The 16,990-nt window shown below is 36.6% G+C and overlaps 1 protein-coding gene and 1 pseudogene across 1 annotated transcript; both read right to left on the bottom strand.

The window, feature by feature from the left end:
* Positions 1 to 50: 50 nt before the first annotated feature.
* On the bottom strand, positions 51 to 11,602 carry LOC141845999 (phenylalanine--tRNA ligase beta subunit, cytoplasmic-like). The gene is made up of 19 exons (XM_074733980.1): positions 11,395 to 11,602; positions 11,260 to 11,315; positions 11,050 to 11,156; positions 10,500 to 10,629; positions 10,262 to 10,377; positions 10,107 to 10,173; positions 9,645 to 9,686; positions 8,642 to 8,683; positions 8,302 to 8,378; positions 7,939 to 8,065; positions 7,670 to 7,837; positions 6,723 to 6,851; positions 6,499 to 6,609; positions 5,031 to 5,165; positions 3,798 to 3,872; positions 2,848 to 2,955; positions 1,264 to 1,350; positions 1,108 to 1,191; positions 51 to 334 (listed from the first exon to the last, which is right to left on the bottom strand). Exons 1-19 carry the CDS (start codon positions 11,450 to 11,452, stop codon positions 266 to 268), a joined length of 1,788 nt encoding a protein of 595 aa, XP_074590081.1. The 5' UTR covers positions 11,453 to 11,602; the 3' UTR covers positions 51 to 265.
* Positions 11,603 to 13,899: 2,297 nt separating this feature from the next.
* Positions 13,900 to 14,985, bottom strand: LOC141846724 (putative serine/threonine-protein kinase WNK11; annotated as a pseudogene).
* Positions 14,986 to 16,990: the final 2,005 nt, after the last annotated feature.

Here is a 16,990-nt window from a genome sequence, read left to right as displayed (position 1 = left end):
AAATACCTTTTTAATTAAAACAAAACATCATCTTGATTTTTCACCCTATATATTGTTTTTTAAAAAAATACAATAATTGGATTCAAGAGAAGTGCCAAAAGACAGTGATGATCCAACAATTTAACAAACAGAAGAATAAAATTGATTCAATTGGACTGTTGCAATTGAGGACTCAGCAAATCAAAACAAACTCTAACTGAAAAACGAATGAGGAGAACAATGATCACCCACCAGTCACTGAATGCCTTTGATATAGATTGTAACCCTACAGCAATGACCCGATATCGATCTCCATGAAAGAACAAGGGTCTGGAATACCGAATTTCTTCAAAACCTGCAAATATCCGCGAAAAGTATGTATGTTTATAGAAAATAATAGTAAGATCTCTATGCGATATCGTAATCACGACGGTCGTATAACTGCATCAAACATGGTATCCTGAAGGATCCCAACCGAAAGCATGTCTGCTTTTATCAAGCAGCTTTTTTCAAGTCGACTAATCTCACGGTATCGCAAACTTATCCGACATATTTTCATTGATATACGAAATTGCATAGCAGAGGAGTGTTATTCAGCAAATCCAAAACATCAAAAGGGAGTAAAAGAAGCAAACTGTTCAGCACACATGTTATTACTACTTTACAAAGACTTGAAAGAAAGAAAATGAATATCGATATGATTCCTACTGATTATTAGGAATACGACATGACCACGGTAGTGAAGAAAAGATTAAAAGACCGAGCTCGGGCCTGACTATGAGACAAATGGCCACATAATACCATTGCAAATTAAAGATGCAGTGTCAAGCAATTAACCAGAGATCAACAAGAGTTTGTTATCTTTTAGTTCTCTCTTTGAAAGTCTTTTCTAAAAATGTTAAACGCATCAGTTTGTCTGGAAAATGAGAGGTTATTGAAGAAGAGTAAAAATCGTTGTCTACGACACTAGTTTAACAAAGCATTCTATATACTACAATCATTCTACTATTATTTAGCACCCTGAAGTAGTCTAAGCATGTAAAATTTGGTAAAAGTAACCTAGTAACCAAATTGATGATAACCTAAAATGGCATTAAGTTTTGCAGAATTCAGTAGTCTATACGGTACCTCAGGATGAACAATTCCGAAATTCCCAATTTGCTTCCCGTTAAATATAATGCTGCATTGTCTATTAGGAAAATATTCTGGCTCCTGAATTTACAAGCAAACTGTATGAATAAGAATCTCAGTGGCGTATAGAAATGAAAAATACAGGACTCTTACTTCTGAGGGCTTAAGATAATTATCAGGGACTTTAACATGAGGTGCTCTTACAACTTTCATTATTCTTTCCACCAATCCCAAGATTTCCTGCATAATGAATTTAAATGATCGGATGTCTCCTTGTCAAGCCTACTTAGAATTCATGTTCACAAATAAATTTGTACTCTATACCATGAAAAGAAAGAATCATTAGAGTAATGCAGAATCATTAGAATTAAATAGAGAAAAAACTTTACATAATTAATTTAAAAATGTAATAGATAATCTAATATTGTTGGTGATATAGTTTTACATGGAGTTCAGATAAGATCCAAGTAGCAGACCCAAATGGTTGGGACATAGATTGTTTACGTTTTGATTGGATTGTTGTAAAGCAATAGCCATGGTACTTAGTATGTTAGGCATAAACAAGGATCGTGTTCATACATCCAAACAAAAAATTTGAAGACGTTCTCTGCAAAATCTCAGCTCAGTACAATTAAAAAAAACAATTATCAAAGCTATCAGTTTCCTGAGTCTATACTAAGCATACGAGGGACATCCATTTTAGTGTTTTAACTTGTAACTTGGAGTTTCATGCATGTGTCTTTTAGGTGTCTATAAAACCAAATTGTCTATTGACTGATTTTGGTTCACACTATAATCACAGTTCAGAGAATAAAGTCATAATTAATTAAATATAGTGGTCAGAAGGACAATAATAAAGAACATAAATATAAAACAATTAAATATAATATCAGCCAAATATGTCTTTTGAGGATGTCCATAATCAAAAGACATGTTACTAGAAACACAGCCCTTGCTACTTAAAAAACAATTTTCATCAACTAGATTCAATGGCGGATATTCATGAAAGGGCTTTAGCAAAATAATAGACGTGACAACAGCTGATAGTACCACATGAGAATATGGGTCACGGCATTCAAAAAGAATTTCAGTTTAGGGTAACCAAAATATGGAGTAGATTGATAATAACAAAGTGTGTGAAATATACCTTCCTTTTATCTGATAGTTTAAGAATTAATATTGAAACAGGTAAACAAAACTTCATTAGAAAAAAGTTTAGGATGGGGGTAATCAAAACATCATTTGACATCTAATCATCATAACATTGAGAGCCTTTGAGACCCATGCTAAATGTGTATGGTATACGCTATCAGCTCTTAAACATGCATAGTTACGATCCCTATGTTCACAATAAGCAAGTCACTTGCAACCTGTTTTAAGAGTCAATATTGTTCATATACCAAATATATAATTTACCCGATTTAGAGTCAATATCACCCATATACAAGATCTCTCACTTAATAAATATCAGAAAGTTAGCCCAAATCTAGATTGATTGTAACATAATTTAATTCTTAAAAGCAATCATGGACCAAACCACATTTGGTGTTAAGAAAGATTATTTTATAAAAAATGGTATCCACATAGAAATAGTGCAGCATAGTACTATGAAGTCTAGCTTAGATATTAGGTCACTCAGGAAACTAATGAGCAAAGTCTAAAATATCTAGCCAAAAATGAAAGAGCAATTCAACATAAAGGGGAGGGAATGAATTGTTCTTTCAAAAAAAAAATTACCTCAAATCCTGAGGAAACATTACAATATAATGCTGCAAGTCGACGATTGTTTGATGCACCAACATCCCGATCACCATCCAACACAACAACATCACCAACTTCAAATATCTAAATAAATAAAGGATTTATATAAAAAAGAATGAAAGTATATTTCAGACCAAATGATGCAGAGTTCATTCAAACAGAAATACAGAACTTTTTCCTCCTAAATGTGCAGGAACAAACAAACTAACATTTGCCAAGCATAACATAGCTTTTCCTCTTTAAGAAGTGATAACAGAAAGATTCTAAGCAAAGAGGTTGTTTGCGCAATGGCACATATTCAAAGGAGAAAACATGAAGTTGGTGGTCCTATTAAAACAAATATAATAAGAATCCATGCTAACCAAGGTAGTATAGTATCAAACTCAAAGGGCAAAAAAATTTAATCCAGTGATCGACATCTGCATCTTTTTAATATATTCATAATTGGTATATTTCCATATGTAAAAGGTACGTTTATTCCTGAATATTAATAAGAAAAATCGAAAAAATCACTAGATTTAGGATGTGGTCAGTTGAAAAAAAAAAAACACAGATTATGAAACGGAAGAAACTAGCAAACTTTAACAGAGAGAACTGGGCCAAATTGAAATACTCTTTTTCATATCTCACTCCACGTCATAAATTAGCCAATGGAATTCAATTACATCCCCCATGATTCTGGCATCTAATACACTCTTTTTCAGATGAGAAATCTAAATAATCAGGAATTAATATGTTATCAAAACTACAACGAACGCCAAAATATATCCAGAGGATTTCAGTGTTCTTATTAAATTAGTGAATAGTTACTAACATCATCAAAACCTGTTTGAACAATGCAGAAAGTCCTGGATTTTAATAGCTGATGGAGAATCCACAAGATAGTACAAGAAGGAAACCTGTTTAGTAACCTGAATATTATGTACCTTTATTGGTCTGGGGTGGTCAACATTGTGCTTTAGGGTTTTCAACAAGCATGACATCAGACTCGTTCTGACAACCTGTGACATGGTTCCAAACATACATTAACGTTAGATCTCAAAACAGAACATAATTGCTTGAAGCTTAAGAAGGCTATGCCACAGGGCAACAGATTTTTGTCATGGAGATGGAGAGAGAGAGAGAGAGAGAGAGAGAGAGATAGGATAGGGAGGGAGTGTCAAATGAACATAATGTTCATCAATAAACACTCAATAATCAGCTGAATAAAAGCTCATTTGTGTTTGTTTGGTATTAAATAATAATCATAATAATAAACAAACTTGATCACTAATGAGCTTGCTTTGTTAATTTTTATAAACAAAAATCATGAACATGACCATAGTAATTGATAAGTATACACAATTACACTATGTAAGACATCAATCATATGAATAAAATGGGTAATGTTTTTCCATCAGTTGAAATTCAAGGCCTAGAATTTAGGGAAAGTTAACAACTGACAGAAATCCTTGAAAATAGAAAACATTGAAGAGCTCAGTTCTTAAGTCTTAGACAGCTAAATCACAATATATGAATAGCTACGTCAAGAAATTATATATAGCTTTCTTATATTCACATTAAGAATCAAACCGTTTCATATGCAATTAGTTAAGCTTTAGATATCTCAAATCTATTATTCAACAAGAAGGGATTGTTGATGAAGATATGATTAATAAAAACTGAGTGGTTGAAACAAAGAGAAGTTTCCCCTAAGGCTAAAGGAAAATTGTATAGGATTTTGGGGTGCATCCTGATCCTGCCACACTTCATGAATCATTATATCGGGCAATTAAGAAAAAAAATCTAAAATATTAATGTAGCAAAGTGCTAATATAGATGAGCAGTGCTAGAAAAGATAACATATAAAGATACTGCTACTTGGAAGAACTAAGTGTATAGTTAGACAAACTTATCAATTAGAACGGAAAATGCATGCAGAAAGAGATTAATAAAAACTCAAGTTAAATAAAAAAAATGATCTAGTTGATGTGAACATTAGTAGCGATATAGCCCCGGTTAGAGTTCAATAGAGAAGTAAGATCTGTGAAGTCAACATCAAATAATTGGGTTTAGCATGGCTTGATGATGATCAAAGAGTTGGTATCCAATGAACAAACTTAAAGAGAATATAATGTTAACAAATAAAACACAAGTTAGTCAAAAGTAAACAATGAAACCTCGAAGTCAGCAGAACGAGGATTTGCTATGATAACAGCTTTATCTCCATCATCCTTTCTCCTTAGCATTGAAAAATTTTCTTCATGTGAGCACAAAACCCACGTTAAGACTTCCATATAACCTGCCCTTGCAACCTACAGACAATGGAAACTTTATGAAACACTAGATGTTATGAAAATGAAGCTTCCTCAGGCAAGAGGCATAGAACAATGAACTTAGCAATTTCTTCATATATAAGGTCAAACAAGAAAATTTAATAAAGGAATAAAGGGAATAGCTACTAGAACTAGAAGAAGAAAAAAAAAGAATAAATGAAGTACATGTAAAATCCTGTGAAAGACCACTTGTGCCCCATTAAGGGTCCAAGACTCTAAGTTCAATGAGATAGACTGATCAAGCACATGTATTTAGAGAGTCACAAGGCATACAGAGACAACCAATTCTAAAAATGTTATAATTCTTAAGATTGGAATTTTATTTCTTAAGTTGTATTATAGAAGATAAGCTCCATCACAGAAACTTGTCCAAGTAAAGATCAGATAATTTGTTCACACAGATCTTTACAGGTTTTTTCCTTTTTCAGTAATTTGTTTTGAAAAATTTTACCAAAGATCTTTAATTTAACAATATTTTTATCAGAAATCAAATTAACAATTTGTAAAATCTAATTGCAATTTGAAACTAACAAAGAATATAATCTTTGGACTATTGTTTTATTAGCATAGTATTTATTCATAATTTATTAAAATGAATAATTATAAGTGTTTAATCTTCTGTATTTAAACTATATATCCTAATCATTTTAACTATTTTTTAAAATCTATTAAACAAAAATAAGTTAATCCATAATAACATTTTAGGATCAAATTAGTAAATTTTATATTTAAGATTTTTAGTTAATTATTGAAAATCTTTTAAGAAAATAAGTTGAAATTTTGATCTAAATATATATTAAATCATTGTTTTTATTTCTTATCAATTATAAATATAACTTTCTAAATTAATTCCGGATGACATTATAAATTTAAAAAAAAATTAAAGAAAACATAATTTCTATAGATACTTAATAACTTTACAAGATAAAATTACTATTTTCATTTTATTTAGTTTGAATGTATTTATATTTATTTGCAAAGCATGGGCCAACCTAAACGCTCACATAATCAGAGTTGTGAGCACATGAAATGACAACACAAAGTACAAGCATTCCACATAAATACTCTAAAAAGAGAATCAACAAGACAATAAATAGAATATTCAAAGAAGTTTTTAGCATAGCATGTTGAGTTCAGCAGCAAAGAAACATCTGGTCATAATTGAATGCAAATAAAGCAGAGAAAACTATTAGTTCAATTATAATCCAGTAAGAGCTAGATTCCAATGGCAATAAGGGACTCAAACAACTTAAGAAGTAAATTAGTTATCCTAACATTCAAGGGAACAAACAAAACAACCATGACGCCCTACCTCAGCTCTGACTTTATCAGAAAAGCGATTCAAAGGCTGTCTCCCTCCAGTAGTCATGCATTTAGGTTTTGATTTTGGGATGTTGTTGTATCCATATGCAATAGCTACATCCTTTAAGAACAAAAATAATTAGTGAATTCAAAGTAAAAGAATAATCAGATGTGACATTGCCTGCAAACTGCTAAGTGAATATAAAGCATTAACAGATAGGTTATAAACCCCACTTCCATCACATCACGAGCATGTAGAATGTCACTGCGAGTGGGAGGTACAGATACAACAATATTACAATCTCCATTGGCCAATGATGAATGCGCTGCTTGCAGTTGCATTTTGTTTAATAAGGTTACAACCTGCCATATTTAAACATTTAGAATCCTGCATCTTCAGAAGAGATTTTGAGTATGAGACCATGCAATGAGAAGAATAACCTGCCATAATTACTAGGAATTCCTAATCAGTGTATACTTTTAAGAATACTCACATAGCAAGTGGTAGTTTACAGAAGATAATAGTGGGAGAAAAGGATTACAGCAACTAATTTAAGTGTTGAAGTAAAAAGAAACAGAAAGAACAAATTTACTAAGCATAAATCCTGAAAAAATAATACAATATGCCTGACTAAAGTATCACAATTGTAGAATTTGTGTAGGTTAGAACTTCAAATGTCTCAAATTACTATCTGCTACTAATTTTCAGTATATTATAAAATCAAAGTTATTTGAACTATAAACAATTTCAAACAAACATTGGAGGTCCAAAAAATGAAAGTTGATATTTTCCTCTGACAGTGGAAGTTGAACTACTGGGTTAAAAGGAATATCACAGTACCACTTACAAATTAGAACCGATGACTCAAACTCATGGTAAGTCAAATAGATTAAAAAAAAAAAAAAAGGAAAACAATCAAAATATATTTACTTGCTTGAATTAGAAAACATTAAATTGACTGCCAATGGTTAAAGAGCATGTGCTAGCATGTTAAAATACAGAAAATGAAACTGGTTTTAAAGCTAAAGACGGTAGTACTTAACTACTTCTAGCCTACAAGAGCTAGTCGGTGTGCAACAGCGAGCATTAGCATATACAAAATTAAATTGCTTTAAGTCTTTAACAAAATGACTAACCAGCACAAGAAAACATTTAACTTAAGCAGAATTAATATCAATACCTCGGAAGCATCAAGAGAGATGCCAATTGGATCAATTATCTCAGATAAAGGGACCTCCATCCTAGTAACTGAAAGATCAGGACAGATCATAGATTTACCATCAGAATAAAGCACCTCAACTGGTTCTACCTCAAATTTATTTGTGCAATATTCCGAAAACATAGTCACCTATTAAGTAAAGGAAGTTAGACCCATTAGAACATAATGTGTCCACTGCTATAAGGCATAATCTAGCAATTGTTAGCATCCAAAAGCATTTTTCTGCTTACCATTGTATTCAAAACAATCTTAGCTTTTGTCAAATCAGTGGCAGTACATTCAATGAATACATTTCTTGTCTTTAGGCTGATTGCTGAATGTGTACCATTAATAATTGGTGGAAGTGAGAGAACAGTTCTGCAGAAAACAAGATGCATCACTAAAAATGTCAGCCAGTGCCTATGTTATAACAAAGAGAATACAAAATTTAATATTTTTGTCATTCTAGAACTCTGCACCAGCAGAAGTACATTAAAGGACAACATATAAGTATAAAGTACATTAGAGAATAATCAAAATCAGTTATCTAACAAATTAACCAAGAGATTGTCAGGTTGTAGCCAATAATGTGGGTACAAAATGATTGTTTTTACCTATTTCTGTCATAGATCACTGGGTACACAGGAGAGTTCTCAATTATGTGCAAGAACTTCTTAAGCTTCATATCTGACTGCAATATACAGAAATGGTGATAAATCAACAGTCTTCATGGTTTTAAAAATTTGCATATTCACAAAACAGAGCATACAAAAGAAATAAATTATTAATATACAAGTCAACAACAAAGGCAAGCTACTGTGTTTCAAAACAGATAGGAAGTATTTACATATATCCACTATTAACATAGAATCAGAGCTTTTAAATAGAAGAAAGAAGTTCTAAATCTGTGATTAATCAATCAATTTATTGAAGAAACAATCTAGAGAAACTTACTTTGTAATATTCCAACAGCTCATCAGCCCTGAAAATTTTCACCTAGGAAGCAGCAAAGAAAAATAGAATTAAACCAAAATTATATGGATCAATTATTTAACACAAAAAATTTACTAGAAATAAGACTACGGACTACTAAAAGAGACATTAAATTATTGATTGCAAACTTCTCCAATCTATACAGTTATTTGATTCATACTATTAGTCACAAATACAAATCAGTTTATTCTCAGTAATCAAAATCCATTCTGGGTTTCTGACTTGATCTTCATGACTTTCTTAATCTGTAGAAATTACCTGATTCTTACTGTTAGTCACAAATCAGCTTATGTAATGAAAATCTATTCTGAGTTTCTGACTTGATCTTCATTACGTAAAATTAAATTAGAAATGATTGGTTTTAGGTAGGTTAGAATTGGTACAGTTATGAAAAGGCTAAGGAAAGTGGGAAACTATTTGAGCTACTTATAACCTCAGTATCAAAACCAAAGAGACAAACAGAACACCGTCAACTATGAGAATAATTTGACAAAAGAAATCAAGCCTAGCAGGCAGCTCAGAACAAAAGGAGAAAGAACATAAAGCTAACCAAAGAGTCAGGACTGTATACGATGTTGCCCGAAATGTTGATGCAGAATGCAAATTGAAAAACCAACAAATTAGCTCTTGCATAGCAAGCCTAGATAGGATGATGGATGTAGCACTTTGGTGCATGCCAATGTTCATATGATGAAAACCTTATGAAATTGGGACTTGTCACATGCAAATATGAGGGTTGGGTTAATGTGTGCCTAAACCATTTGACACTGAAAAAGGTTGGATGTGAAATAGCAGTACTTTAACTTCATTAATTTCTAACAATTTTCAAATGTAGCATATCGGAGAAATTTTCATACAGAAAAAAATGAAGAATCACATGTGGATCTTGCAAAAGCAGCTAGAATTAAGCGGTATTTATAGCATCATACTGTACAAAGACGACAGTAAATAAATATTGAAGTACCTGCTTTAAAGGCACAAAATTAATCTCTTGAGGTGGTAAAGCCTGAAAAATGAAAAGCAAAGGAAAAAATTGTAAGAACATTGGAAATCCTCAATATGAGAGAAGAACAATGGTGGAGCACTAAAAGCTTCATTAACTATTTCATGTGAAGAGTAAAAAAGGCATAGACATTTTGCTAACTATGGCGTGTTGAGCAATGCAAGGATTTTCTACCTACTACCTAGAATCTCAATATAATAGCATTCAGAATCATGTTATCTGCAGTATAATATATGAAGAAGACTTTGATAATGTACTATATTAGTAATGAATTCCATATCTTCCGAATAATTTGTGTTGGTTACGCTCAGTTCATTATCTCCATAATAGTGCTGTGTGATTTCAAGCTTATTAACAGCAGCAAAATAAGGTCCAAAAGCACAAAGGATTACTACTTATCATAAAGCAAGGAGCATAGGTTACCTCATAGGAAAAAGGACCCTGTATTGTATCCAAATCATGTGTCCCAATAGCAACTAAGGTTCTTCGCCTAGTATTTCAAGAAGAATAAATTTTGACACTGATACACCAACAAAAACAATGGAGAAAACGAGCAAGAATTGAAATATGTAGCATACCTACATATATTTTGATGCAATTTATCTTGCAGGTCAATGAAGCTGTTGTATCTTGCTTCATCAAAGGCTACTCCTCTCAAAACAGCACAAACAACAAAAGGCCGGATCAATGAGGTCTATTAAATAAGAGAATCATGTTACAAACTTTGTTCTAGTCTCAAAAAATAAAGAAAAAAGATATAAGAACAAAAACTGAAACAAGAAAACCTAGGAAGCTTGTCTCAATCATTTTAATCACCTCAGGTTTGACATGCATTTTGAGTATTGATTCAGGTGAGACATTAGTGACTGTATACAAAGGGCTAGCCTCCTTTTCATTGAAAATTCTAAGAGCTCGAGCAATTCCTTCAAGACAGAGCAAATCGTATCTGCAGTTGAATAACCAGACAGAAAAAGGAAGTTACAAAACCAATATGGCATCCATCATCGGTATCATATTTGAACTGCAGAACTATACTGAATAGTTTTTCTTTCTTTCAATGCATTGCATCAGCCTAATAGATAAAAAAAATAAAAGATGAAAAAAGAAAAGCTCTAGCCTAAATACTAGGCTAACATGATCCAATTAGAAACCAAAAGTCAAAACTTGATGAAGTTCGATACTCTCTGTGTATCTATAGAACGTTTCTTATAACACAGTAACAGTAGAGAGACAACAATTTTGATCATCTTTGCATGTCAATTAGATTCTGAATAAAATAACTTCCTTTTTGCGCCTCAATAAGACAGGTTGACTAAAAAAGATTAATTAAGATATCGAAAACTACTAAACAAGAATCGAATTTTACCTATTGGCAGCGACGTCAATCTTATATATGACCTCCTCGTCCTCATCACCAGCTTCTTGTTCTTCTTCAAGATGCTTCTCCTTCCGAATGATCGCTTTCTCAGTAGTCTTCAAAGAAATGAAACGGATTGAACAAACAAAAAGTAGAGTAAGATTAAGTCAACAAGCACTAGGAAAAATTAAGATAAAAATCAAATCATGGACAACTCACAACATCATCGAGCTCGATGCCGAACTTGAAGCATAGTTCTTCGAACTCCTCCTTCGCTGCGATCGTCAAAAACCGAAAAATAAGCAAGGTGGATAAGGAACGAGGAGGAGATAGAAAGCGTCGAGCGGCAATTACTATAGGTTTCGCCGAGGGCAGCAAAAAGGCGGTCCCTTCCGACGCTGACTGTCGGCATCGGCGGCGGAGCAACGGCTACGTGTGGCAGCAGGAAAACAGTGGGAAGGTGATGCTCTCACCCCCAATCGGCGCCGATAAGCTCGCCGGAACGCGATGGTGAAGAGGGAGGGGGGAGGTGCGGCGTTAGGGTTTAGAAATAGCGTCGACCCGGTTGTGTTCGGCTTCATCCGTTACTTTCTTAATTCTCTCTCTTTTATGAACACGATGGTTTCGCGTGACTATGAGTTCGCATGTAGTAGTTAGTCTCTAGTGTTTTGATAAGATCCATGAAATTTGATTCTAACTAAGTAGATGCAAATTAAAACTATTTTTTTAGAAAAATAAAATATAAAATTATGAATAATAATATTCTAGGTTGAATCCGTCAGGCAGTCTCATGAGTCAGTCTCTTCTGCAAAAGGTGGATCCGCCACCTTAGCGGCCCCACACGGTCGGTCCCACGAGGTAAATCGAGAATACTCAGTCTCTTTTGCAAAAGGTGGATCCGCCACCTTTGCGGCCCCACACGGTCGGCCCCACGACTATCTGTGAGAAGGTAAATCGAGAAAGTGCAGTTGATCACGACGCAGGAGGGTATTGCCTGGCGAACCCTTGCTCTCTTCTATAAATCTGTTGCATCGTAACCAACTCACCTATGCCCCAGAAGCAATAATAATAATACAACTCACCCATGAGTCAGTCTCATATCATATATGAGAAAGTAAATCAGAAAATTTTAATAACGACAAAGGAAAACTTCGACCCTTATCCACTTCAGTAATTCTGTTTCGTTATAACTAATTTAATTATGTCCTATGGGTTTACATAGTTGATACGAATGTTTGCTCCCAATAAATTGTGAGATCAATTTCTAATGGCATGCAAAAATGTCTTATTGAGTGATTGACCACACATTAGGCTAGATAAAAGTTTCTCATGATTTATTCTCTTTTAGAGTGTGTGGGACCATTTTACATGGACCGCAAAAGTGTGTGAGACCACCCTACAAGGACCGCAAAAGTGACGACTTCACCTTTTATTCCAATGAATAATATCCTATTTTGTAAAAAATTATTTTTAAAATTTAAACTTGTGATCTTTTAAATTATACCATAATAATTTTATGTGCAAGTTCCCTTCAATAATATATATATATATATATATATATATATATATATATATATATATATATATATATATATATATATATATATATATATATTTGTTTATAAAGTATTTTTTTATAATAACACGTTTATAAGTAAAAAAATTAAAAGATCATCCTTATTTATTATTTTCATTAAAAAGATACATCTTTTACTTTTAAAAAGTTAAAAAAAAGTGTACATAATTCTTATCTTGAAAATACTTTAATGTTATATTCTTATATGTAATTTTAACTATATTAAAATTATTTTAATTAAATTTAAATAATTTTAACTAAATTAATCAAAAAAATTATATAAATGTATTTGATATACTACTTTTTGATAAGTTAAACTAAAACTAATTTATTTTAAAACTAAAACTAAGTCATAAAAACATTAGAATAATTTCATGCACAAATTTAATTTTTTTTTTAAAAGAAGGACACACTCTACTCGTAATTAGATAATTTTACACATTTAACAAATAATTTCCCCTTAAATTAAAAAATAATAGTAATCATCTAGAAAATTTAAGACCATTTTCCATTTTTCTTTATTTTCTTAACTTATCTCAATACATAGATCCAATCCAAATATGGCTTCGGAAAACTCGTTGAGTCAATTGATTCAACCGAGTCGGGTAGCAATCGGGTCGTCGGGTCAAGCTGGAAAATCATTGAATCCACGTGCTGAAGCAGCTACCAGTCCACCTACACCAAACAAATTAGACGAAGACCATAAAGTTTCCATTTATGCGAACTCAACGAACTCACATAGTCAATCATTCTATAGAAACCATCTCACATTTCCTCCTCTGCGTCTGTTCTTTGGCTCTCACCCAAGATGCCGCTGCAGCTGTTTCTGGCCGCGGCGTTCGCGGCGGCGCCACTGACGCTCTACCTGCCGCCGGTGAGGAACCTGAGCTCGTTCGTGGAGGTGTCAGAGACGCTGGTCCAGGAGGCCGCCGACTTCACGCTCCGATGGTACCGAACTTTCCGCCGCGGCGCGCGGAGGATTGCGCTGCTGGTTACTTACGCCTTGGGCAGTCCTGCTCTTGCATTCTAGCAAGCACATGGTGGGCATCATCTGGATTCGTTCGATGAGATGGGTGTATCTTTTGTTTTGTTTTGTTTCTGTTCTTTCAGCGTTAGATTAGAGAGAATCAACGTGTTTCTTTGGGATATTAAATATCATAACATTCAAACAGCGAATCAAACAAGTTCAAAACATCAAATTTGACTAAATTAAATCAAGAAATACCTGGAAAAAAACGTTCAAACACATCGCGATCATGTTCTGCTTTAGTTTGTACTCGCCGTCATGCAATCTGCAGGCAAGCGATGTTAGCGGCGACTGCGGATGAGCTTGGCCGAGGGTGGCGCTGAGGCGGAGGTGGTTGAAACGTGGCAGGGGCGTCGGAGTCGTCATCATCGAGGCCGAGGAAGAAGCTGTCGGCCAGCAGCTCAGAGGCGGAAGGGCGAGCCCGGGGCTTGGCGAGACACCGCTCGATGAAGGCCCTGACGTCGGGGTCTTTGACCTTGTTCAAGGATTGCGGCCGCACGCCGGACGTCACCTTCCGGTAGATTTTGGCGATGTTGTCGCACTCACTGTAGGGGATCTCGCGCGTCGCCATCTCCAGCACGCACATTCCGAAAGAGTAAATGTCTACCAGCTCGGTGTAGTCCTCCTCGTACAGCTCCGGCGCCATGAACTCCGGCGTGCCCAGGATCTAGTGCGCCGTGTGGTTCGTCCCGACGACCGTTGCCAAACCTAGATCGCCTATCTTCACCTGTAAAGAGGAGATGAACGATTAGATAAAGCCGATATGAAAGTCCCAGCAAATAGATTGTTGTGGAAATCAATTGGGTATATAAAATTTGTAAAAGAGTAATTTTTGATGGCGTAATGAACCTGGCCGACGTTGCCATTGATGAACACATTGGAGCAGTTGAGGTCCCGGTGGATGATGCAGGGCTCCTGGTTGTGGAGGTACTCAAGACCTTTCAGTATCTGGCGTGACCACTTCTTGACGGCCTTGATCGACACCTGGGCGTGCCGCTTCCGATACTCGCGGAGGTTGCCGGAGGTGCAGAAGTCGGTGATGAAATTGAGCGTGTTGCTCTCGTCGTCCGTCCACACTTGGTAGAAAGTGATGATGTTCTCGTGCCGCAGCGATCGTAGGATACGCACCTCGGCGAAAAGCCGATCCATCATCGGCGAACCTTCTCAGCCGCACCTGGTTCCACGCCACCTCGATGCCCTCCCCCTGATCGAAACCACGGTACACCCGCTTCACGGAGCCGGCGCCCAGCAAATCGTCGTATCGTCCGTATCGCCCCGTGGGATCGATCTCCACGAACGGCTCTGCATCCTTGTCCGCCGGATTGGGACGAACGAATGGCATCATGAACAAAAAAAAAATTGCCCCTAGAACCAGCAAGACCAAGAACCCTAGCACAAATCGGGATGATCAAAACAGGATCTCGATCAAAAAGTCGGAGATCAGATGAAGACCAAAACGAAGCAGATCACGAGGAAGTAGGAGGTCCTCGATTCCTTGATATACAGATTCGTCGAAGACATAGAAATCGCGATCAGCATCCTGGAATCGCACACGCACACACACCCCAAAATAACATTAGCAAGAACAAACCGCAGCTTCAAAACCCAAACCCTAGAGCGATCTACGGGCAGAATGCAAACGACCAAGAAAAGCAAGGTCCTGAAGCGTCCAAATGAGGGCTGAATCGAGCGCGTGGCGGCGGAGGAACGATCGAAGCGGCGGTGGAGAGGTCGAAGCCGGGAGGCGATCGCGCAAACGTAGAGTAAGAGGAAGAACACAGAGTGGCTGTAAGAACTGAAGCCAAGCCTTAGCGGAGGCAGTATTTATAGGGGCTACCGCAAGTTTGGAACTTGATTTTGGGCCGGTAATGGGCCGGGTTCTATCTGAGTTTTCACACTCTTCTGAAAAAAAAAAATCGTCATCTTAGCAGTCCCACATAATTCGAACTCTTGTCCTCTTTTGCAACTCTGCTGCATCGTAACCGTAGTGGATAAATTTTTTATAATGACCGGTCTCACCGCTGAACATAGTGGGTAAACTTTTTATACTGATCGATCCCACCGCCGAAACGGCTCCATAAAAACCCTCTAAGGGATTTTTTGGATGAAACGACCTCATATCAGGGATTTTTTAGTCATAATCGTAGTGGGTCCCACCGCCGAAACGGCCCCATATCAGAAAACCCTTTATAATGATTGGTCCCACCGCTAAACGTAATAATCACATAACCAAGGTTATATATGATAACTTGAACCAAACGCCCCCTAAGCCTCTGTTTGGATCGGGTGAGTGACGGTTCATTAATGGAAGGGGAAGGAAGGGGAAGGGAGGGAAAGGGAAGGGAAGGGAGGAGAAGAAAAGTAACTTTGTTTGGGAGGAAAGGAAGGTCCAAAGGGAAGGAAATGGGAGTTAAAGATATAAAATGTCAAAAATCTCCTCGATTCCATCTCCTTCCTCCTCCTCGTCTTCGACCTCCGTCGTCCCGCAGCCGCCTCTTCCCCTCCGCCGCACCAGCGGATTCCCTCGCCGCCAGCTCCCACGACGTCAGCGGAGGCGACGCGGTCGTCCTCGAGCCCCGCCGTCGGTGGCCGGTTGCTAGTGGCCTCGCACCTCCGATCTCGCAGTGCCGGTGATCCGCCTTTCCTACGGAGACCGATCCCTCCCGCAGGTCAGTTGCCTATATAATTTAACCAAACTATATAGAAAGAAGGTCTTCCTCAGAGAACTTCAGCAAAGTCTAGATGCAAGACAGAACATGCGCGCCGTCTCCAATTGCAAAAAGGTCTGCGTAGAGCGCGAGGAAGGTCTCCAATTGCCGTCTCCAATTGCAAAAAGGTCTGCGCAGAGCGCGAGGAAGGTCTCCAATTGCCGTCTCCAATTGCAAAAAGGTTTGCGCAGAGCGCGAGGAAGCCCACAGAAAGGCGCACACCCCTACCACCATGGACACAACCGCAGTACGGCGACAAAGCCTAGCGTAACCGGCGAAGTTGCGGCGGTGCATGACGGCGCCAGCGGCGCCGGAGGCGGAGAGGACGAGCGCAAGCACTAATGTGTAGAAGGCAACGGGTTGGCCCCGGAAGAGCACCCCGCAGGCTAATCCTCCGATGACGTAGCTCTTGAACACCATAGAAACGAGGAAGGGGATGGGTAAAATTGGAATAAAAATGTTCAATATTTATTTCCCCTTCCTTACACCCCGATTTGGGGTGTAAGAAAATCTGTTTATTCATGAGCACGGAAGGGGAAGCTTTCCCCTTCTTTCTCCTTCCCTTCCTTATCTCACCTCATCCCAAACACAGGTAAAAATTTTTTTTCCCCTTCCTTACCTTTCCCTCCCTTCCCTCAC

Source organism: Curcuma longa, chromosome 15 (genome assembly GCF_044706935.1).
Source record: "Curcuma longa cultivar G26 ecotype Majalengka, Jawa Barat chromosome 15, ITB_CL_G26_1.1, whole genome shotgun sequence".
Taxonomy (NCBI): Eukaryota; Viridiplantae; Streptophyta; class Magnoliopsida; order Zingiberales; family Zingiberaceae; genus Curcuma; species Curcuma longa.
This window is presented reverse-complemented; position numbering and strand designations above follow the sequence as displayed.

Bases quoted from the DNA above. Each gene is read 5' to 3' on its own strand.
- LOC141845999 (XM_074733980.1), bottom strand. From the start codon at position 11,452: ATGCCGACAGTCAGCGTCGGAAGGGACCGCCTTTTTGCTGCCCTCGGC. The intron at 11,157-11,259 runs GTGAGTTGTCCA...ATTTCTTTGAAG, and splicing joins GCATCGAGCTCGATGATGTT to ACTACTGAGAAAGCGATCAT. The intron at 8,379-8,641 runs GTAAGTTTCTCT...TGTATATTGCAG, and splicing joins AGCTGTTGGAATATTACAAA to TCAGATATGAAGCTTAAGAA.